This window comes from Anopheles nili, chromosome 3 (assembly GCF_943737925.1).
Source record: "Anopheles nili chromosome 3, idAnoNiliSN_F5_01, whole genome shotgun sequence".
NCBI classification, from domain to species: Eukaryota; Metazoa; Arthropoda; class Insecta; order Diptera; family Culicidae; genus Anopheles; species Anopheles nili.
Window position 1 is genome coordinate 1,653,167 of NC_071292.1, and position 21,466 is coordinate 1,674,632.

The 21,466-nt window shown below is 57.5% G+C and overlaps 2 protein-coding genes across 2 annotated transcripts in view; one reads left to right on the forward strand and one right to left on the reverse strand.

Annotated features, from left to right (window-relative positions):
• LOC128727706 (mastermind-like domain-containing protein 1) overlaps positions 1 to 2,160 on the forward strand; it is a 40,696-nt gene extending 38,536 nt beyond the window's left edge. The window contains exon 3 of the mRNA XM_053821645.1: positions 956 to 2,160. Within this exon, the coding sequence (XP_053677620.1) occupies positions 956 to 2,160 (1,205 nt within the window). The remainder of the gene's footprint in view (positions 1 to 955) is intronic.
• A 1,469-nt stretch (positions 2,161 to 3,629) lies between these two features.
• Positions 3,630 to 21,466, reverse strand: LOC128727710 (uncharacterized). Its single transcript, XM_053821648.1, has 10 exons — positions 21,452 to 21,466; positions 20,941 to 21,372; positions 20,167 to 20,865; positions 18,628 to 18,981; positions 14,470 to 16,929; positions 11,017 to 11,880; positions 8,044 to 10,134; positions 4,671 to 7,776; positions 3,952 to 4,583; positions 3,630 to 3,857 (listed from the first exon to the last, which is right to left on the reverse strand). Exons 1-10 carry the CDS (start codon positions 21,464 to 21,466, stop codon positions 3,630 to 3,632), a joined length of 10,881 nt encoding a protein of 3,626 aa, XP_053677623.1.

Below are 21,466 nucleotides of genomic sequence, written 5' to 3' on the forward strand. Positions count from 1 at the left end.
TCCTCTCGCCGACATTGTAGCGCCATTTCATTCCCACCTTTCATTGTCCTGCAGCGCGTGGAAGGAGACGCAATGGAGCCATAGTTTTCCATTCACACGAACCACACACACAGACACACACGCACAACTATTCCCGTAGCTAGCCGTCCTGAGCGGGGACGTATTATTTTTCCCCCGAAAGAGAATAGCCTTGTTTGACAAAAGAATGCACAGGCGTGGGTGTGCAAGCTGGTATGTGTGCTTGAATCTCGAAATCCGTCTACACACTATCGTGGTGGTGAAGAAGGAGACGCCTGCTTGAAGTAGGAAAAACTTGCTAGACACGCACAGCCATTAGACGCGTCGCTTTAATTCTCGCCCACCTCAGCCGTTCGAAGGAAAACTCTTTAATTGAAGCTGGCAAAAGAAGGTGTCTTTGACGTCGAATGCCCAAATTGCGGCTCGTTCGCTAGGAGGCTTTTTGCTTCACCGACAAATATTCTGGGGAAAAGCCCCACGTCATCGGTTTCGATTCAAGCGAATGCTAATTAAACCGATGCTCTAAAGGAAACCCTCGATAGTGTGGAGAATTCGCTCACACAAGCTAGTAAAGGAAGTTGAAGGACAAACACGCTATCGAGCCGTTCCGGTATCGATCGGCGGATAAGGAACGGTTCCGTCGTAGACGAACACCAGACACGAACTAGGGCGAATGTTATTAATGAACTGCGAGTGAGAGGAAAACGAATTAACAGCCCCAGCGAACAGGCAAGGCCGACATGGCTGGAGTGTTTTTCCATCGCCGGAAAAGGCCACGTGGCCGACGACACAAGCAGAAGGGTTTCGACGGCTTGACGTTTGCCCTGCGTCGTTGATGCTGCGAAGGGCGCTATCGATTAGACAGGTTTACGAGAGGTGTATTGATTTTCCACTACATTCTTTCTCTCTCTCTTTCTTGCTCGCTCTGCTTCAACAGGTAAAGTTTGGCTCAGCAACGAAGCCCAATGGCATCATCCGATTGCGATGAGTCCCGGTCAACCTCCGGCAGTTCCGACAGTGGCAGGATCTCCGATGCCCACGGCAGCGCCTCCACCACTCAACATGTCCTTGCCACCGGCGTCTGCGATGGGTTTGCATGCTTCTCCGCACCAGCAGCCGCTGTACCTGAACCCAACTAGCCTGATGAGTCTCCGAGAGATGATGATGCAGAGTCCGGCTGGATTGAGTCTGCTGAATGCGGACAATTCTGGACCACTCGGACTGCTGAAGCGCTCCATGCTTGAGTCCATACCTTCCGGGTCGTCACCAGCACCCTTCTCGCTAGGACTAAACCCACTAGTGGGTCTGACGAGTAGTGGCCCTTCCGTGGCCGCCGCCACAGCCACTTACAGCCTGCCATCGATGATCCCGACAACCGTCGGCTCATTATCGCAACACGAGCCCCAACAACTGATCAAGAAGGAACGCGACGAATCCGACATCGAGATGGACGACAGAGATGAGGACGAAGACGGCAAACCCTCCAAACACCGGCGTACGCAATCTCCCTCGCTACACCGCCCCCAACTGTCACCACCTTTCCGAGCTTCGCCACCCTCGACCTACTACCGCCCAAGCACGCTGCCATCACCAGCCATCGATCAGGTCCTGCCGCATCGATCTTCGGCGACCGTCTCCCATCAACCACATCTATATCACACCGGTGGCAGCTCAGCAACGTCCAGCACGGTAGCCGCACTGCCGTCACATCAAAGACAACATCAAAGGGATTCCGCGGAGCGCGAGCAACATCTGAACGCGCGAGCGAAAAACGATCGCGACGGTCGAGATCATTCCAAGGCTCAGGGATCGCCATCACAGCATCACCTTCATCAGTTGCCCTTCGTGGCGGGTCGCGCTGAACTGGAGCTTTTTCGCGATCAGCCCCATGACGGATCCGCCCTTAGGCCATTTCGAGTGGCGCTTTCGGACTCCGAGCCGGACGTGGAGCTGGATGAAGGAAGAAGAAAAGAGACGCGACCTGCCCATCGCGAGCAGGACGTGACTGAGGGCTCGATAGGGCCAGACGGAACGCTTCACGAGCGCGATCTTCGCTTTGGTGCAATGGCGGCCAACGAGATGCACCTTCGAAGGCACCCGCAACAGACTACGCGCAGCAAATCCTCTTCGCCTGGTGAGTAGCACTGTTTTTCCCCTTCATCGATTTAATTCCATGCTTGTGTTGGTGGCATTTCTAAGGGACACCAAAGTCACGCCAATTCCGTTCCGATTTACAAGTATCGTTATTGTTCGGGAAAAGCCTCAAGCCCCATGTTTTGGGGTTATGTCAACGCAAGCTGTCGTCCCAATTTATACGCTCCTAAATCACACCAACGCCAGTGTTTTCCTGCTAGGCAAATGGCTGGTCAAGGTTGTCCGGTGCGTTTCCCTTAATAGCCCCAGGCTGGTTCTGCGAGAACGAGGCATCGTTCATTTCCTTAAAATGGAGACATTCGTTCTCTCGCTCTCACATGCCGGCACCCTCCAGCTAGAAGCCGATTGCGTTTGATTTATGTTTTCGGGCGATTCCAACACCCGGCGTCCGGTTCCGGAAAAATCGGCCCAAGAACCGGTGACACGGTCATTGTCCACCAGCGTATGGTAAATGCCGACCCCGGGCGGCCATCCGGAAGGGCAGCAAATATCGACACACGCCCTACGCCCGCTGGCCAAGCTCCTTATCGCCAGCGGTAGGGCCACTTACTGGAAATTGGCTTCGAATCAATCACAACGTAAATCAACCCTTCAAATTCGATTTAGGCTGACCGTTGTCGGTGGACGGCGGTTGTTTGCTGAGCCACTTTTCAGCGCACGGTTTTGGAAGGGCGCAGGATTTGAATTTAAATCGATTTCTCCGAGCGAACTGCCCAACGAAATGGATTTTTTTTCTGCCGGACCTTTGCACCGAAGGGTGGCTGCCTAATGCCGACGGAAATAACCATCGACCGTAAAGCGCATTTTCTTCTTTATCTGAAGTTTAATGTCATCGCCAGTCGCTCGAACACGACAGCGTTTTCCAATTCCGAGGCTCTTTAGTAGCCATTGCAGGTCAAATGATTAGCATACTGTTGAATTTGGCTAATGGCAGTTCTATGCATTCAGCTCCCTAAATACCTGCTTGGAATTATAATGCGACCTGACCGTCTGTTTAGGATTTCCTGCGAAAGCAACGCTATGCCATGCCCACCATCCGTGATGAATTATAATTCCATTATTACACGTAATGAACGGGTAAATTGATAAACTATAAACACGTTGTAAAAAACTTGCCAAGGAAGGCGGAAAAAGGAGTGTTCCTGCCCACCCCCGAGGGACCAGAAGTTCATTCCCCCATAGCATATTGAACGTCTCGAACATGAGCCCGATTGCTGACAAGCGATCTGACACGGAACCCCTTTTTTTGGCAAAACAAAAAGAAGTGAAACTAGAAAGGGTAAAGTTATGGGCCGAAAAGGGTTACTCTGCTGCCTTCGACCTCTATTGGCCTATCGGCACGGGACAGATTTTCCTTCATTCTTTTATCGACTTTTCGACAGTGTTATGCGTTTTTTACAGCCTCTTTTACATGTATCCCCCGTTGTATGACCATCGCTTGCGACGGCATCGACTCCTCATTTATCCAGTTCCTTGTTCAGTGCCACATCGTTAGAGTTTTCCCCTTCCACGCAGCGGTTCAGTTTGGCCATTCCATTGTTGAACTGCTCCGTGCGTGTATCATACGCGCTCTTATAACAACTCTGCGCCATCGTTGTTACGTAGCCCATGAGGTTGGAGCCCTGGCTGATAGCATTCTGTAAACTGCTAAAATAAGCTGCACTTCTTGGAACATAATGCGGAAGCTAGTGAAATTCAGAAAAGACCCAAGATGAAAAATAGAAAAGATAAAATAAGCATTAACTTTGATTTACACAACTCATCAAAGGGTAAGCTTACATTTTTCATTAGGCAAGTGAGTGTTTGGACATTCCCTTGAGGATTTTTGAAACACTTTGTCTGGACATTCTCGAACTCCTGGCCTATCCTTTGAACGGTTACTCTCCTCACCGATGCACCTCGTGGGTTTTCCATGTTGGCGTTGAAGATGTCGTCACAAGTGACGATCTCGTGGTTCATGTCATCCATAAAGCGCGGAAGTCCAGATTGAAGCTTGTTCCAACACTCTTGGCTTTTCGAGTTACAAACGCCACTCTTCTTGAACGATCGATCTACTAGATCCGTGAAGCTGTTGTATGCTTTTTGAACAAAATTTTTCAACTGGAATAACATGTTAATCCTTGTAGACTCGTAGTATTGAAGTTGAGCCTCAACCGACTCACTAACAGCACGTTGAAACTTGGACAATACAGCTTCAATCTTTTGCTTGAACGAACTCGACCCAACAGCAACCTTGTTTAAGTCCTTTATCAATTTACGATAGCTAGGATAGGATTTTCTTTGCGGAAGAGGACTATTTGATGAAGCATTTAAATGGGGCTTGAGCTTAACATACAAATGCTTTAAAGCAGGAGGAGGAGGAGTATACTCCTCACAATCCTCGATCGGCAGAATGGTTGATGTGGAAGCTTCTGAGCTAGATGGGAAAATGTCCTGGCTCGTACTTTCATTGCCATCTGGCATCTCTCCAGATACCGTTGTCTCTGCCTCCTCCTCACCCGCGGTGGTCTCTACCTCTTCCTCAGCCGCTGTGGTCTCTGCCTCTTCCTCAGCCGCTGTGGTCTCTGCTTCTTCCTCAGCCGCTGTAGTCTCTGCCTCTTCCTCAGCCGCTGTAGTCTCTGCCTCTTCCTCAGCCGCTGTGGTCTCTGCTTCTTCCTCAGCCGCTGTGGTCTCTGCCTCTTCCTCAGCCGCTGTAGTCTCTGCCTCTTCCTCAGCCGCTGTGGTCTCTGCCTCTTCCTCAGCCGCTGTAGTCTCTGCCTCTTCCTCAGCCGCTGTAGTCTCTGCCTCTTCCTCAGCCGCTGTGGTCTCTGCCTCTTCCTCAGCCGCTGTGGTCTCTGCTTCTTCCTCAGCCGCTGTGGTCTCTGCTTCTTCCTCAGCCGCTGTGGTCTCTGCCTCTTCCTCAGCCTCTGTAGTTTCTGCCTCTTCCTCAGCCGCTGTAGTCTCTGCCTCTTCCTCAGCCGCTGTAGTCTCTGCCTCTTCCTCAGCCGCTGTGGTCTCTGCTTCTTCTTCAGCCGCTGTGGTCTCTGCCTCTTCCGCAGCCTCTGTAGTTTCTGCCTCTTCCTCAGCCGCTGTTGTCTCTGCCTCTTCCGCAGCCTCTGTAGTTTCTGCCTCTTCCTGAGCCGCTGTGGTCTCTGCCTCTTCCTCAGCCGCTGTGGTCTCTGTCTCTTCCGCAGCCGCTGTGGTCTCTGCCTCTTCCTCAGCCGCTGTGGTCTCTGCCTCTTCCTCAGCCGCTGTAGTCTCTGCCTCTTCCTCAGCCGCTGTGGTTTCTGCCTCTTCCTCAGCCGCTGTGGTCTCTGCCTCTTCCTCAGCCGCTGTGGTCTCTGTCTCTTCCTCAGCCGCTGTGGTCTCTGCCTCTTCCTCAGCCGCTGTGGTCTCTGCCTCTTCCTCAGCCGCTGTAGTCTTTGGCTCTTCCGCAGCCTCTGTGGTCTCTGCCTCTTCCTCAGCCGCTGTAGTCTCTGCCTCTTCCTCAGCCGCTGTGGTCTCTGCCTCTTCCTCAGCCGCTGTAGTCTCTGCCTCTTCCTCAGCCGCTGTGGTCTCTGCCTCTTCCTCAGCCGCTGTGGTCTCTGCTTCTTCCTCAGCCGCTGTAGTCTCTGCCTCTTCCTCAGCCGCTGTGGTCTCTGCCTCTTCCTCAGCCGCTGTGGTCTCTGTCTCTTCCGCAGCCGCTGTGGTCTCTGCCTCTTCCTCAGCCGCTGTAGTCTCTGCTTCTTTCTCAGCCGCTGTGGTCTCTGCCTCTTCCGCAGCCGCTGTGGTCTCTGCCTCTTCCTCAGCCGCTGTAGTCTCTGCCTCTTCCTCAGCCGCTGTGGTCTCTGCCTCTTCCTCAGCCGCTGTGGTCTCTGCTTCTTCCTCAGCCGCTGTGGTCTCTGCCTCTTCCGCAGCCTCTGTAGTCTCTGCCTCTTCCTCAGCCGCTGTAGTCTCTGCCTCTTCCTCAGCCGCTGTAGTCTCTACCTCTTCCTCAGCCGCTGTGGTCTCTGCCTCTTCCGCAGCCGCTGTTGTCTCTGCTTCTTCCTCAGCCGCTGTGGTCTCTGCCTCTTCCTCAGTCGCTGTAGTCTCTGCCTCTTCCTCAGCCGCTGTAGTCTCTGCCTCTTCCTCAGCCGCTGTGGTCTCTGCCTCTTCCTCAGCCGCTGTAGTCTCTGCCTCTTCCTCAGCCGCTGTGGTCTCTGCCTCTTCCTCAGCCGCTGTGGTCTCTGCTTCTTCCTCAGCCGCTGTGGTCTCTGCCTCTTCCTCAGCCGCTGTAGTCTCTGCCTCTTCCTCAGCCGCTGTGGTCTCTGCCTCTTCCTCAGCCGCTGTAGTCTCTGCCTCTTCCTCAGCCGCTGTGGTCTCTGCCTCTTCCTCAGCCGCTGTGGTCTCTGTCTCTTCCGCAGCCGCTGTGGTCTCTGCCTCTTCCTCAGCCGCTGTAGTCTCTGCTTCTTCCTCAGCCGCTGTTGTCTCTGCCTCTTCCTCAGCCGCTGTGGTCTCTGCCTCTTCCTCAGCCGCTGTGGTCTCTGCCTCTTCCTCAGCCGCTGTGGTCTCTGCCTCTTCCTCAGCCGCTGTAGTCTCTGCCTCTTCCTCAGCCGCTGTGGTCTCTGCCTCTTCCTCAGCCGCTGTGGTCTCTGCCTCTTCCTCAGCCGCTGTGGTCTCTGCCTCTTCCTCAGCCGCTGTGGTCTCTGCCTCTTCCTCAGCCGCTGTAGTCTCTACCTCTTCCTCAGCCGCTGTAGTCTCTGCCTCTTCCTCAGCCGCTGTGGTCTCTGCCTCTTCCTCAGCCGCTGTGGTCTCTGCCTCTTCCTCAGCCGCTGTGGTCTCTGCTTCTTCCTCAGCCGCTGTAGTCTCTGCCTCTTCCTCAGCCGCTGTAGTCTCTGCCTCTTCCTCAGCCGCTGTGGTCTCTGCTTCTTCCTCAGCCGCTGTGGTCTCTGCCTCTTCCTCAGCCGCTGTAGTCTCTGCCTCTTCCTCAGCCGCTGTGGTCTCTGCCTCTTCCTCAGCCGCTGTAGTCTCTGCCTCTTCCTCAGCCGCTGTAGTCTCTGCCTCTTCCTCAGCCGCTGTGGTCTCTGCCTCTTCCTCAGCCGCTGTGGTCTCTGCTTCTTCCTCAGCCGCTGTGGTCTCTGCTTCTTCCTCAGCCGCTGTGGTCTCTGCCTCTTCCTCAGCCTCTGTAGTTTCTGCCTCTTCCTCAGCCGCTGTAGTCTCTGCCTCTTCCTCAGCCGCTGTAGTCTCTGCCTCTTCCTCAGCCGCTGTGGTCTCTGCTTCTTCTTCAGCCGCTGTGGTCTCTGCCTCTTCCGCAGCCTCTGTAGTTTCTGCCTCTTCCTCAGCCGCTGTTGTCTCTGCCTCTTCCGCAGCCTCTGTAGTTTCTGCCTCTTCCTGAGCCGCTGTGGTCTCTGCCTCTTCCTCAGCCGCTGTGGTCTCTGTCTCTTCCTCAGCCGCTGTAGTCTCTGCCTCTTCCTCAGCCGCTGTGGTCTCTGCCTCTTCCTCAGCCGCTGTAGTCTCTGCCTCTTCCTCAGCCGCTGTAGTCTCTGCCTCTTCCTCAGCCGCTGTGGTCTCTGCCTCTTCCTCAGCCGCTGTGGTCTCTGCTTCTTCCTCAGCCGCTGTGGTCTCTGCTTCTTCCTCAGCCGCTGTGGTCTCTGCCTCTTCCTCAGCCTCTGTAGTTTCTGCCTCTTCCTCAGCCGCTGTAGTCTCTGCCTCTTCCTCAGCCGCTGTAGTCTCTGCCTCTTCCTCAGCCGCTGTGGTCTCTGCTTCTTCTTCAGCCGCTGTGGTCTCTGCCTCTTCCGCAGCCTCTGTAGTTTCTGCCTCTTCCTCAGCCGCTGTTGTCTCTGCCTCTTCCGCAGCCTCTGTAGTTTCTGCCTCTTCCTGAGCCGCTGTGGTCTCTGCCTCTTCCTCAGCCGCTGTGGTCTCTGTCTCTTCCGCAGCCGCTGTGGTCTCTGCCTCTTCCTCAGCCGCTGTGGTCTCTGCCTCTTCCTCAGCCGCTGTAGTCTCTGCCTCTTCCTCAGCCGCTGTGGTTTCTGCCTCTTCCTCAGCCGCTGTGGTCTCTGCCTCTTCCTCAGCCGCTGTGGTCTCTGTCTCTTCCTCTGCCGCTGTGGTCTCTGCCTCTTCCTCAGCCGCTGTGGTCTCTGCCTCTTCCTCAGCCGCTGTAGTCTTTGGCTCTTCCGCAGCCTCTGTGGTCTCTGCCTCTTCCTCAGCCGCTGTAGTCTCTGCCTCTTCCTCAGCCGCTGTGGTCTCTGCCTCTTCCTCAGCCGCTGTAGTCTCTGCCTCTTCCTCAGCCGCTGTGGTCTCTGCCTCTTCCTCAGCCGCTGTGGTCTCTGCTTCTTCCTCAGCCGCTGTAGTCTCTGCTTCTTCCTCAGCCGCTGTGGTCTCTGCCTCTTCCTCAGCCGCTGTGGTCTCTGTCTCTTCCGCAGCCGCTGTGGTCTCTGCCTCTTCCTCAGCCGCTGTAGTCTCTGCTTCTTTCTCAGCCGCTGTGGTCTCTGCCTCTTCCGCAGCCGCTGTGGTCTCTGCCTCTTCCTCAGCCGCTGTAGTCTCTGCCTCTTCCTCAGCCGCTGTGGTCTCTGCCTCTTCCTCAGCCGCTGTGGTCTCTGCTTCTTCCTCAGCCGCTGTGGTCTCTGCCTCTTCCGCAGCCTCTGTAGTCTCTGCCTCTTCCTCAGCCGCTGTAGTCTCTGCCTCTTCCTCAGCCGCTGTAGTCTCTACCTCTTCCTCAGCCGCTGTGGTCTCTGCCTCTTCCGCAGCCGCTGTTGTCTCTGCTTCTTCCTCAGCCGCTGTGGTCTCTGCCTCTTCCTCAGTCGCTGTAGTCTCTGCCTCTTCCTCAGCCGCTGTAGTCTCTGCCTCTTCCTCAGCCGCTGTGGTCTCTGCCTCTTCCTCAGCCGCTGTAGTCTCTGCCTCTTCCTCAGCCGCTGTGGTCTCTGCCTCTTCCTCAGCCGCTGTGGTCTCTGCTTCTTCCTCAGCCGCTGTGGTCTCTGCCTCTTCCTCAGCCGCTGTAGTCTCTGCCTCTTCCTCAGCCGCTGTGGTCTCTGCCTCTTCCTCAGCCGCTGTAGTCTCTGCCTCTTCCTCAGCCGCTGTGGTCTCTGCCTCTTCCTCAGCCGCTGTGGTCTCTGTCTCTTCCGCAGCCGCTGTGGTCTCTGCCTCTTCCTCAGCCGCTGTAGTCTCTGCTTCTTCCTCAGCCGCTGTTGTCTCTGCCTCTTCCTCAGCCGCTGTGGTCTCTGCCTCTTCCTCAGCCGCTGTGGTCTCTGCCTCTTCCTCAGCCGCTGTGGTCTCTGCCTCTTCCTCAGCCGCTGTAGTCTCTGCCTCTTCCTCAGCCGCTGTGGTCTCTGCCTCTTCCTCAGCCGCTGTGGTCTCTGCCTCTTCCTCAGCCGCTGTGGTCTCTGCCTCTTCCTCAGCCGCTGTGGTCTCTGCCTCTTCCTCAGCCGCTGTAGTCTCTACCTCTTCCTCAGCCGCTGTAGTCTCTGCCTCTTCCTCAGCCGCTGTGGTCTCTGCCTCTTCCTTAGCCGCTGTGGTCTCTGCTTCTTCCTCAGCCGCTGTGGTCTCTGCCTCTTCCGCAGCCTCTGTAGTTTCTGCCTCTTCCTCAGCCGCTGTAGTCTCTGCCTCTTCCTCAGCCGCTGTGGTCTCTGCCTCTTCCTCAGCCGCTGTGGTCTCTGCCTCTTCCTCAGCCGCTGTAGTCTCTGCCTCTTCCTCAGCCGCTGTGGTTTCTGCCTCTTCCTCAGCCGCTGTGGTCTCTGCCTCTTCCTCAGCCGCTGTGGTCTCTGTCTCTTCCTCTGCCGCTGTGGTCTCTGCCTCTTCCTCAGCCGCTGTGGTCTCTGCCTCTTCCTCAGCCGCTGTAGTCTCTGGCTCTTCCGCAGCCTCTGTGGTCTCTGCCTCTTCCTCAGCCGCTGTAGTCTCTGCCTCTTCCTCAGCCGCTGTGGTCTCTGCTTCTTCCTCAGCCGCTGTAGTCTCTGCCTCTTCCTCAGCCGCTGTGGTCTCTGCCTCTTCCTCAGCCGCTGTGGTCTCTGCTTCTTCCTCAGCCGCTGTGGTCTCTGCCTCTTCCGCAGCCGCTGTGGTCTCTGCCTCTTCCTCAGCCGCTGTAGTCTCTGCCTCTTCCTCAGCCGCTGTGGTCTCTGCCTCTTCCTCAGCCGCTGTGGTCTCTGCTTCTTCCTCAGCCGCTGTGGTCTCTGCCTCTTCCGCAGCCTCTGTAGTCTCTGCCTCTTCCTCAGCCGCTGTAGTCTCTGCCTCTTCCTCAGCCGCTGTAGTCTCTACCTCTTCCTCAGCCGCTGTGGTCTCTGCCTCTTCCGCAGCCGCTGTTGTCTCTGCTTCTTCCTCAGCCGCTGTGGTCTCTGCCTCTTCCTCAGTCGCTGTAGTCTCTGCCTCTTCCTCAGCCGCTGTAGTCTCTGCCTCTTCCTCAGCCGCTGTGGTCTCTGCCTCTTCCTCAGCCGCTGTAGTCTCTGCCTCTTCCTCAGCCGCTGTGGTCTCTGCCTCTTCCGCAGCCGCTGTGGTCTCTGCTTCTTCCTCAGCCGCTGTAGTCTCTGCTTCTTCCTCAGCCGCTGTGGTCTCTGCCTCTTCCGCAGCCTCTGTAGTCTCTGCCTCTTCCTCAGCCGCTGTAGTCTCTGCCTCTTCCTCAGCCGCTGTAGTCTCTACCTCTTCCTCAGCCGCTGTGGTCTCTGCCTCTTCCGCAGCCGCTGTTGTCTCTGCTTCTTCCTCAGCCGCTGTGGTCTCTGCCTCTTCCTCAGTCGCTGTGGTCTCTGCCTCTTCCTCAGCCGCTGTGGTCTCTGTCTCTTCCGCAGCCGCTGTGGTCTCTGCCTCTTCCTCAGCCGCTGTAGTCTCTGCCTCTTCCTCAGCCGCTGTGGTCTCTGCCTCTTCCGCAGCCTCTGTAGTTTCTGCCTCTTCCTCAGCCGCTGTAGTCTCTGCTTCTTTCTCAGCCGCTGTGGTCTCTGCCTCTTCCTCAGCCGCTGTGGTCTCTGTCTCTTCCGCAGCCGCTGTGGTCTCTGCCTCTTCCTCAGCCGCTGTGGTCTCTGCTTCTTCCTCAGCCGCTGTGGTCTCTGCCTCTTCCTCAGCCGCTGTGGTCTCTGCCTCTTCCTCAGCCGCTGTGGTCTCTGCCTCTTCCTCAGCCGCTGTAGTCTCTGCCTCTTCCTCAGCCGCTGTAGTCTCTGCCTCTTCCTCAGCCGCTGTGGTCTCTGCCTCTTCCTCAGCCGCTGTGGTCTCTGCTTCTTCCTCAGCCGCTGTGGTCTCTGCTTCTTCCTCAGCCGCTGTGGTCTCTGCCTCTTCCTCAGCCTCTGTAGTTTCTGCCTCTTCCTCAGCCGCTGTAGTCTCTGCCTCTTCCTCAGCCGCTGTAGTCTCTGCCTCTTCCTCAGCCGCTGTGGTCTCTGCTTCTTCTTCAGCCGCTGTGGTCTCTGCCTCTTCCTCAGCCGCTGTAGTCTCTGCTTCTTCCTCAGCCGCTGTGGTCTCTGCCTCTTCCTCAGCCGCTGTGGTCTCTGTCTCTTCCGCAGCCGCTGTGGTCTCTGCCTCTTCCTCAGCCGCTGTAGTCTCTACCTCTTCCTCAGCCGCTGTGGTCTCTGCCTCTTCCGCAGCCGCTGTTGTCTCTGCTTCTTCCTCAGCCGCTGTGGTCTCTGCTTCTTCCTCAGCCGCTGTAGTCTCTGCCTCTTCCTCAGCCGCTGTGGTCTCTGCCTCTTCCTCAGCCGCTGTAGTCTCTGCCTCTTCCTCAGCCGCTGTGGTTTCTGCCTCTTCCTCAGCCGCTGTGGTCTCTGCTTCTTCCTCAGCCGCTGTGGTCTCTGCCTCTTCCGCAGCCTCTGTAGTCTCTGCCTCTTCCTCAGCCGCTGTGGTCTCTGCCTCTTCCTCAGCCGCTGTGGTCTCTGCTTCTTCCTCAGCCGCTGTGGTCTCTGCCTCTTCCGCAGCCTCTGTAGTCTCTGCCTCTTCCTCAGCCGCTGTAGTCTCTGCCTCTTCCTCAGCCGCTGTAGTCTCTACCTCTTCCTCAGCCGCTGTGGTCTCTGCCTCTTCCGCAGCCGCTGTTGTCTCTGCCTCTTCCTCAGCCGCTGTAGTCTCTGCCTCTTCCTCAGCCGCTGTGGTCTCTGCCTCTTCCTCAGCCGCTGTGGTCTCTGCTTCTTCCTCAGCCGCTGTGGTCTCTGCCTCTTCCGCAGCCGCTGTGGTCTCTGCTTCTTCCTCAGCCGCTGTAGTCTCTGCTTCTTCCTCAGCCGCTGTGGTCTCTGCCTCTTCCTCAGCCGCTGTAGTCTCTGCCTCTTCCTCAGCCGCTGTGGTCTCTGCCTCTTCCTCAGCCGCTGTGGTCTCTGCCTCTTCCGCAGCCGCTGTAGTCTCTGCTTCTTTCTCAGCCGCTGTGGTCTCTGCCTCTTCCGCAGCCGCTGTGGTTTCTGCCTCTTCCTCAGCCGCTGTAGTCTCTGCCTCTTCCTCAGCCGCTGTGGTTTCTGCCTCTTCCTCAGCCGCTGTGGTCTCTGCTTCTTCCTCAGCCGCTGTGGTCTCTGCCTCTTCCGCAGCCGCTGTGGTCTCTGCCTCTTCCTCAGCCGCTGTAGTCTCTGCCTCTTCCTCAGCCGCTGTGGTCTCTGCCTCTTCCTCAGCCGCTGTGGTCTCTGCTTCTTCCTCAGCCGCTGTGGTCTCTGCCTCTTCCGCAGCCTCTGTAGTCTCTGCCTCTTCCTCAGCCGCTGTAGTCTCTGCCTCTTCCTCAGCCGCTGTAGTCTCTACCTCTTCCTCAGCCGCTGTGGTCTCTGCCTCTTCCGCAGCCGCTGTTGTCTCTGCCTCTTCCTCAGCCGCTGTAGTCTCTGCCTCTTCCTCAGCCGCTGTGGTCTCTGCCTCTTCCTCAGCCGCTGTGGTCTCTGCTTCTTCCTCAGCCGCTGTGGTCTCTGCCTCTTCCGCAGCCTCTGTAGTCTCTGCCTCTTCCTCAGCCGCTGTAGTCTCTGCCTCTTCCTCAGCCGCTGTAGTCTCTACCTCTTCCTCAGCCGCTGTAGTCTCTGCCTCTTCCTCAGCCGCTGTGGTCTCTGCCTCTTCCTTAGCCGTTGTGGTCTCTGCTTCTTCCTCAGCCGCTGTGGTCTCTGCCTCTTCCTCAGCCGCTGTGGTCTCTGCCTCTTCCTCAGCCGCTGTAGTCTCTGCCTCTTCCTCAGCCGCTGTGGTTTCTGCCTCTTCCTCAGCCGCTGTGGTCTCTGCTTCTTCCTCAGCCGCTGTGGTCTCTGCCTCTTCCGCAGCCTCTGTAGTCTCTGCCTCTTCCTCAGCCGCTGTAGTCTCTGCCTCTTCCTCAGCCGCTGTGGTCTCTGCTTCTTCCTCAGCCGCTGTGGTCTCTGTCTCTTCCGCAGCCGCTGTGGTCTCTGCCTCTTCCTCAGCCGCTGTGGTCTCTGCTTCTTCCTCAGCCGCTGTGGTCTCTGCCTCTTCCGCAGCCTCTGTAGTTTCTGCCTCTTCCTCAGCCGCTGTAGTCTCTGCCTCTTCCTCAGCCGCTGTGGTCTCTGCCTCTTCCTCAGCCGCTGTGGTCTCTGCCTCTTCCTCAGCCGCTGTAGTCTCTGCCTCTTCCTCAGCCGCTGTGGTCTCTGCCTCTTCCTCAGCCGCTGTGGTCTCTGCCTCTTCCGCAGCCGCTGTGGTCTCTGCTTCTTCCTCAGCCGCTGTAGTCTCTGCTTCTTCCTCAGCCGCTGTGGTCTCTGCCTCTTCCTCAGCCGCTGTGGTCTCTGTCTCTTCCGCAGCCGCTGTGGTCTCTGCCTCTTCCTCAGCCGCTGTAGTCTCTGCTTCTTTCTCAGCCGCTGTGGTCTCTGCCTCTTCCGCAGCCGCTGTGGTTTCTGCCTCTTCCTCAGCCGCTGTAGTCTCTGCCTCTTCCTCAGCCGCTGTGGTTTCTGCCTCTTCCTCAGCCGCTGTGGTCTCTGCTTCTTCCTCAGCCGCTGTGGTCTCTGCCTCTTCCGCAGCCTCTGTAGTCTCTGCCTCTTCCTCAGCCGCTGTAGTCTCTGCCTCTTCCTCAGCCGCTGTAGTCTCTACCTCTTCCTCAGCCGCTGTGGTCTCTGCCTCTTCCGCAGCCGCTGTGGTCTCTGCTTCTTCCTCAGCCGTTGTGGTCTCTGCTTCTTCCTCAGCCGCTGTGGTCTCTGCCTCTTCCTCAGCCGCTGTGGTCTCTGCCTCTTCCTCAGCCGCTGTAGTCTCTGCCTCTTCCTCAGCCGCTGTGGTTTCTGCCTCTTCCTCAGCCGCTGTGGTCTCTGCTTCTTCCTCAGCCGCTGTGGTCTCTGCCTCTTCCGCAGCCTCTGTAGTCTCTGCCTCTTCCTCAGCCGCTGTAGTCTCTGCCTCTTCCTCAGTCGCTGTAGTCTCTGCCTCTTCCTCAGCCGCTGTAGTCTCTGGCTCTTCCTCAGCCGCTGTGGTCTCTGCCTCTTCCTCAGCCGCTGTGGTCTCTGCCTCTTCCGCAGCCGCTGTGGTCTCTGCTTCTTCCTCAGCCGCTGTAGTCTCTGCTTCTTCCTCAGCCGCTGTGGTCTCTGCCTCTTCCTCAGCCGCTGTGGTCTCTGTCTCTTCCGCAGCCGCTGTGGTCTCTGCCTCTTCCTCAGCCGCTGTAGTCTCTGCTTCTTTCTCAGCCGCTGTGGTCTCTGCCTCTTCCGCAGCCGCTGTGGTCTCTGCCTCTTCCTCAGCCGCTGTAGTCTCTGCCTCTTCCTCAGCCGCTGTAGTCTCTGCCTCTTCCTCAGCGGCTGTGGTTTCTGCCTCTTCCTCAGCCGCTGTGGTCTCTGCTTCTTCCTCAGCCGCTGTGGTCTCTGCCTCTTCCGCAGCCTCTGTAGTCTCTGCCTCTTCCTCAGCCGCTGTAGTCTCTGCCTCTTCCTCAGCCGCTGTGGTTTCTGCCTCTTCCTCAGCCGCTGTGGTCTCTGCTTCTTCCTCAGCCGCTGTGGTCTCTGCCTCTTCCGCAGCCTCTGTAGTCTCTGCCTCTTCCTCAGCCGCTGTAGTCTCTGCCTCTTCCTCAGCCGCTGTAGTCTCTACCTCTTCCTCAGCCGCTGTTGTCTCTGCTTCTTCCTCAGCCGCTGTGGTCTCTGCTTCTTCCTCAGCCGCTGTAGTCTCTGCCTCTTCCTCAGCCGCTGTGGTCTCTGCCTCTTCCTCAGCCGCTGTAGTCTCTGCCTCTTCCTCAGCCGCTGTGGTCTCTGCTTCTTCCTCAGCCGCTGTGGTCTCTGCCTCTTCCTCAGCCTCTGTAGTTTCTGCCTCTTCCTCAGCCGCTGTAGTCTCTGCCTCTTCCTCAGCCGCTGTAGTCTCTGCCTCTTCCTCAGCCGCTGTGGTCTCTGCCTCTTCCTCAGCCGCTGTAGTCTCTGCCTCTTCCTCAGCCGCTGTGGTTTCTGCCTCTTCCTCAGCCGCTGTGGTCTCTGCTTCTTCCTCAGCCGCTGTGGTCTCTGCCTCTTCCGCAGCCTCTGTAGTCTCTGCCTCTTCCTCAGCCGCTGTGGTCTCTGCCTCTTCCGCAGCCGCTGTTGTCTCTGCCTCTTCCTCAGCCGCTGTAGTCTCTGCCTCTTCCTCAGCCGCTGTGGTCTCTGCCTCTTCCTCAGCCGCTGTGGTCTCTGCTTCTTCCTCAGCCGCTGTGGTCTCTGCCTCTTCCGCAGCCGCTGTGGTCTCTGCTTCTTCCTCAGCCGCTGTAGTCTCTGCTTCTTCCTCAGCCGCTGTGGTCTCTGCCTCTTCCTCAGCCGCTGTAGTCTCTGCCTCTTCCTCAGCCGCTGTGGTCTCTGCCTCTTCCTCAGCCGCTGTGGTCTCTGCCTCTTCCGCAGCCGCTGTAGTCTCTGCTTCTTTCTCAGCCGCTGTGGTCTCTGCCTCTTCCGCAGCCGCTGTGGTTTCTGCCTCTTCCTCAGCCGCTGTAGTCTCTGCCTCTTCCTCAGCCGCTGTGGTTTCTGCCTCTTCCTCAGCCGCTGTGGTCTCTGCTTCTTCCTCAGCCGCTGTGGTCTCTGCCTCTTCCGCAGCCGCTGTGGTCTCTGCCTCTTCCTCAGCCGCTGTAGTCTCTGCCTCTTCCTCAGCCGCTGTGGTCTCTGCCTCTTCCTCAGCCGCTGTGGTCTCTGCCTCTTCCGCAGCCTCTGTAGTCTCTGCCTCTTCCTCAGCCGCTGTAGTCTCTGCCTCTTCCTCAGCCGCTGTAGTCTCTACCTCTTCCTCAGCCGCTGTGGTCTCTGCCTCTTCCGCAGCCGCTGTTGTCTCTGCCTCTTCCTCAGCCGCTGTAGTCTCTGCCTCTTCCTCAGCCGCTGTGGTCTCTGCCTCTTCCTCAGCCGCTGTGGTCTCTGCTTCTTCCTCAGCCGCTGTGGTCTCTGCTTCTTCCTCAGCCGCTGTGGTCTCTGCCTCTTCCGCAGCCGCTGTGGTCTCTGCCTCTTCCTCAGCCGCTGTAGTCTCTACCTCTTCCTCAGCCGCTGTAGTCTCTGCCTCTTCCTCAGCCGCTGTGGTCTCTGCCTCTTCCTTAGCCGTTGTGGTCTCTGCTTCTTCCTCAGCCGCTGTGGTCTCTGCCTCTTCCTCAGCCGCTGTGGTCTCTGCCTCTTCCTCAGCCGCTGTAGTCTCTGCCTCTTCCTCAGCCGCTGTGGTTTCTGCCTCTTCCTCAGCCGCTGTGGTCTCTGCTTCTTCCTCAGCCGCTGTGGTCTCTGCCTCTTCCGCAGCCTCTGTAGTCTCTGCCTCTTCCTCAGCCGCTGTAGTCTCTGCCTCTTCCTCAGCCGCTGTGGTCTCTGCTTCTTCCTCAGCCGCTGTGGTCTCTGTCTCTTCCGCAGCCGCTGTGGTCTCTGCCTCTTCCTCAGCCGCTGTAGTCTCTGCTTCTTCTTCAGCCGCTGTAGTCTCTGCCTCTTCCTCAGCCGCTGTGGTCTCTGCCTCTTCCTCAGCCGCTGTGGTCTCTGCTTCTTCCTCAGCCGCTGTGGTCTCTGCCTCTTCCGCAGCCTCTGTAGTCTCTGCCTCTTCCTCAGCCGCTGTAGTCTCTGCCTCTTCCTCAGTCGCTGTGGTCTCTGTCTCTTCCTCAGCCGCTGTGGTCTCTGCCTCTTCCTCAGTCGCTGTAGTCTCTGCCTCTTCCGCAGCCGCTGTAGTTTCTGCCTCTTCCTCAGCCGCTGTAGTCTCTGCTTCTTCTTCAGCCGCTGTAGTCTCTGCCTCTTCCTCAGCCGCTGTGGTCTCTGCCTCTTCCGCAGCCTCTGTAGTCTCTGCCTCTTCCTCAGCCGCTGTAGTCTCTGCCTCTTCCTCAGTCGCTGTGGTTTCTGCCTCTTCCTCAGCCGCTGTAGTCTCTGCCTCTTCCTCAGCCGCTGTGGTTTCTGCCTCTTCCTCAGCCGCTGTGGTCTCTGCTTCTTCCTCAGCCGCTGTGGTCTCTGCCTCTTCCGCAGCCTCTGTAGTCTCTGCCTCTTCCTCAGCCGCTGTAGTCTCTGCCTCTTCCTCAGCCGCTGTAGTCTCTACCTCTTCCTCAGCCGCTGTGGTCTCTGCCTCTTCCGCAGCCGCTGTGGTCTCTGCTTCTTCCTCAGCCGTTGTGGTCTCTGCTTCTTCCTCAGCCGCTGTGGTCTCTGCCTCTTCCTCAGCCGCTGTGGTCTCTGCCTCTTCCTCAGCCGCTGTAGTCTCTGCCTCTTCCTCAGCCGCTGTGGTTTCTGCCTCTTCCTCAGCCGCTGTGGTCTCTGCTTCTTCCTCAGCCGCTGTGGTCTCTGCCTCTTCCGCAGCCTCTGTAGTCTCTGCCTCTTCCTCAGCCGCTGTAGTCTCTGCCTCTTCCTCAGTCGCTGTAGTCTCTGCCTCTTCCTCAGCCGCTGTAGTCTCTGGCTCTTCCTCAGCCGCTGTGGTCTCTGCCTCTTCCTCAGCCGCTGTGGTCTCTGCCTCTTCCGCAGCCGCTGTGGTCTCTGCTTCTTCCTCAGCCGCTGTAGTCTCTGCTTCTTCCTCAGCCGCTGTGGTCTCTGCCTCTTCCTCAGCCGCTGTGGTCTCTGTCTCTTCCGCAGCCGCTGTGGTCTCTGCCTCTTCCTCAGCCGCTGTAGTCTCTGCTTCTTTCTCAGCCGCTGTGGTCTCTGCCTCTTCCGCAGCCGCTGTGGTCTCTGCCTCTTCCTCAGCCGCTGTAGTCTCTGCCTCTTCCTCAGCCGCTGTAGTCTCTGCCTCTTCCTCAGCGGCTGTGGTTTCTGCCTCTTCCTCAGCCGCTGTGGTCTCTGCTTCTTCCTCAGCCGCTGTGGTCTCTGCCTCTTCCGCAGCCTCTGTAGTCTCTGCCTCTTCCTCAGCCGCTGTAGTCTCTGCCTCTTCCTCAGCCGCTGTGGTTTCTGCCTCTTCCTCAGCCGCTGTGGTCTCTGCTTCTTCCTCAGCCGCTGTGGTCTCTGCCTCTTCCGCAGCCTCTGTAGTCTCTGCCTCTTCCTCAGCCGCTGTAGTCTCTGCCTCTTCCTCAGCCGCTGTAGTCTCTACCTCTTCCTCAGCCGCTGTGGTCTCTGCCTCTTCCGCAGCCGCTGTGGTCTCTGCTTCTTCCTCAGCCGCTGTGGTCTCTGCCTCTTCCTCAGTCGCTGTAGTCTCTGCCTCTTCCTCAGTCGCTGTAGTCTCTGCCTCTTCCTCAGCCGCTGTGGTCTCTGCCTCTTCCTCAGCCGCTGTAGTCTCTGCCTCTTCCTCAGCCGCTGTGGTCTCTGCCTCTTCCGCAGCCGCTGTGGTCTCTGCTTCTTCCTCAGCCGCTGTAGTCTCTGCTTCTTCCTCAGCCGCTGTGGTCTCTGCCTCTTCCTCAGCCGCTGTAGTCTCTGCCTCTTCCTCAGCCGCTGTAGTCTCTGCCTCTTCCTCAGCCGCTGTGGTCTCTGCCTCTTCCTCAGCCGCTGTGGTCTCTGGCTCTTCCTCAGCCGCTGTAGTCTCTGCCTCTTCCTCAGCCGCTGTAGTCTCTGCCTCTTCCTTAGCCGCTGTAGTCTCTGCCTCTTCCTCAGCCTCTGTAGTCTCTGCCTCTTCCTCAGCCGCTGTGGTCTCTGCTTCTTCTTCAGCCGCTGTGGTCTCTGCCTCTTCCTCAGCCTCTGTAGTTTCTGCCTCTTCCTCAGCCGCTGTTGTCTCTGCCTCTTCCGCAGCCTCTGTAGTTTCTGCCTCTTCCTCAGCCGCTGTGGTCTCTGCCTCTTCCGCAGCCTCTGTAGTTTCTGCCTCTTCCTCAGCCGCTGTAGTCTCTGCTTCTTTCTCAGCCGCTGTGGTCTCTGCCTCTTCCTCAGCCGCTGTGGTCTCTGCCTCTTCCTCAGCCGCTGTGGTCTCTGCCTCTTCCTCAGCCGCTGTGGTCTCTGCCTCTTCCTCAGCCGCTGTGGTCTCTGCCTCTTCCTCAGCCGCTGTAGTCTCTGCCTCTTCCTCAGCCGCTGTGGTCTCTGCCTCTTCCGCAGCCTCTGTAGTTTCTGCCTCTTCCTCAGCCGCTGTAGTCTCTGCTTCTTTCTCAGCCGCTGTGGTCTCTGCCTCTTCCTCAGCCGCTGTGGTCTCTGCCTCTTCCTCAGCCGCTGTGGTCTCTGCCTCTTCCTCAGCCGCTGTGGTCTCTGCCTCTTCCTCAGCCGCTGTGGTCTCTGCCTCTTCCTCAGCCGCTGTAGTCTCTGCCTCTTCCTCAGTCGCTGTAGTCTCTGCCTCTTCCTCAGCCGCTGTGGTCTCTGCTTCTTCCTCAGCCGCTGTGGTCTCTGCCTCTTCCTCAGCCGCTGTAGTCTCTGCCTCTTCCTCAGCCGCTGTAGTCTCTGCCTCTTCCTCAGCCGCTGTGGTCTCTGCCTCTTCCTTAGCCGCTGTAGTCTCTGCCTCTTCCTCAGCCTCTGTAGTCTCTGCCTCTTCCTCAGCCGCTGTGGTCTCTGCTTCTTCTTCAGCCGCTGTGGTCTCTGCCTCTTCCTCAGCCTCTGTAGTTTCTGCCTCTTCCTCAGCCGCTGTTGTCTCTGCCTCTTCCGCAGCCTCTGTAGTTTCTGCCTCTTCCTCAGCCGCTGTGGTCTCTGCCTCTTCCGCAGCCTCTGTAGTTTCTGCCTCTTCCTCAGCCGCTGTAGTCTCTGCTTCTTTCTCAGCCGCTGTGGTCTCTGCCTCTTCCGCAGCCGCTGTGGTCTCTGCCTCTTCCTCAGCCGCTGTAGTCTCTACCTCTTCCTCAGCCGCTGTAGTCTCTGCCTCTTCCTCAGCCGCTGTAGTCTCTGCCTCTTCCTCAGCCGCTGTAGTCTCTGCCTCTTCCTCAGCCGCTGTGGTCTCTGCCTCTTCCGCAGCCGCTGTGGTCTCTGCTTCTTCCTCAGCCGCTGTAGTCTCTGCTTCTTCCTCAGCCGCTGTGGTCTCTGCCTCTTCCTCAGCCGCTGTGGTCTCTGTCTCTTCCTCAGCCGCTGTGGTCTCTGCCTCTTCCTTAGCCGCTGTGGTCTCTGCTTCTTCCTCAGCCGCTGTGGTCTCTGCCTCTTCCGCAGCCTCTGTAGTTTCTGCCTCTTCCTCAGCCGCTGTAGTCTCTGCCTCTTCCTCAGCCGCTGTGGTCTCTGCCTCTTCCTCAGCCGCTGTGGTCTCTGCCTCTTCCTCAGCCGCTGTAGTCTCTGCCTCTTCCTCAGCCGCTGTGGTCTCTGCCTCTTCCTCAGTCGCTGTAGTCTCTGCCTCTTCCGCAGCCGCTGTAGTTTCTGCCTCTTCCTCAGCCGCTGTAGTCTCTGCTTCTTCTTCAGCCGCTGTAGTCTCTGCCTCTTCCTCAGCCGCTGTGGTCTCTGCCTCTTCCTCAGCCGCTGTGGTCTCTGCCTCTTCCTCAGCCGCTGTGGTCTCTGCCTCTTCCTCAGCCGCTGTGGTCTCTGCCTCTTCCTCAGCCGCTGTGGTCTCTGCCTCTTCCTCAGCCGCTGTGGTCTCTGTCTCTTCCTCAGCCGCTGTGGTCTCTGCCTCTTCCTCAGCCGCTGTGGTCTCTGCCTCTTCCTCAGCCGCTGTGGTCTCTGCCTCTTCCTCAGCCGCTGTGGTCTCTGCCTCTTCATCAGCCGCTGTAGTCTCTGGCTCTTCGTTAGCCGATGTAAACTCTGCCTCTTCCACACCCGTTGCTGTCTCTGTCTCTTCCTCAGCCGCTGTAGTCTCTTTCTCCTCCTCACCAGGAGTGGTCTCTGCCTCGTCGTCTGCCGGTGTTTTATGTGCCTCTTCCTCAGCTGTTGTATGCTCGGTGTCTTCTTCATTAACTGTCGTTGCTTCTGCTTTATCATTCATCGTTTGATCGATGTTGGTTGTAGTTGTTGATTGAGCAATATTTGTTTGAGTATCAGCTGATTCGGTTGACGTTGTTGTTGATGTCGGATAGAAGTATTCTTTTATGTCATTTATTATTTTTGGAAACATATTTTTCGATACATTTTCCATCACTTTTTCGTTGACCGGAAATAATTTGCGTATTAACTCCGTCAGTTTAAATGATACACTATTGCGCATTTCATCTTTTATATCTGCTTTTGCATTGGCAATAACCTAGTTTTGTGAAATACATCGTAAAACTTCATCACTGATGCACTTTTTGTCACTGTTTTTTAAATATTATGTTACTTACCAAGAATACACTCAT

What these genes read in the sequence shown, in the direction of transcription:
- LOC128727710 (XM_053821648.1), bottom strand. An exon ending in AAGAGGCAGAGACCACAGCG is followed by an intron (nt 10,135 to 11,016) that starts GCTGAGAAAGAA and finishes GAAGAGGCAGAG; the next exon opens with ACCACAGCGGCTGAGGAAGA. An exon ending in AGGCAGAGACCACAGCGGCT is followed by an intron (nt 7,777 to 8,043) that starts GCGGAAGAGACA and finishes GAAACTACAGAG; the next exon opens with GCTGAGGAAGAGGCAGAGAC.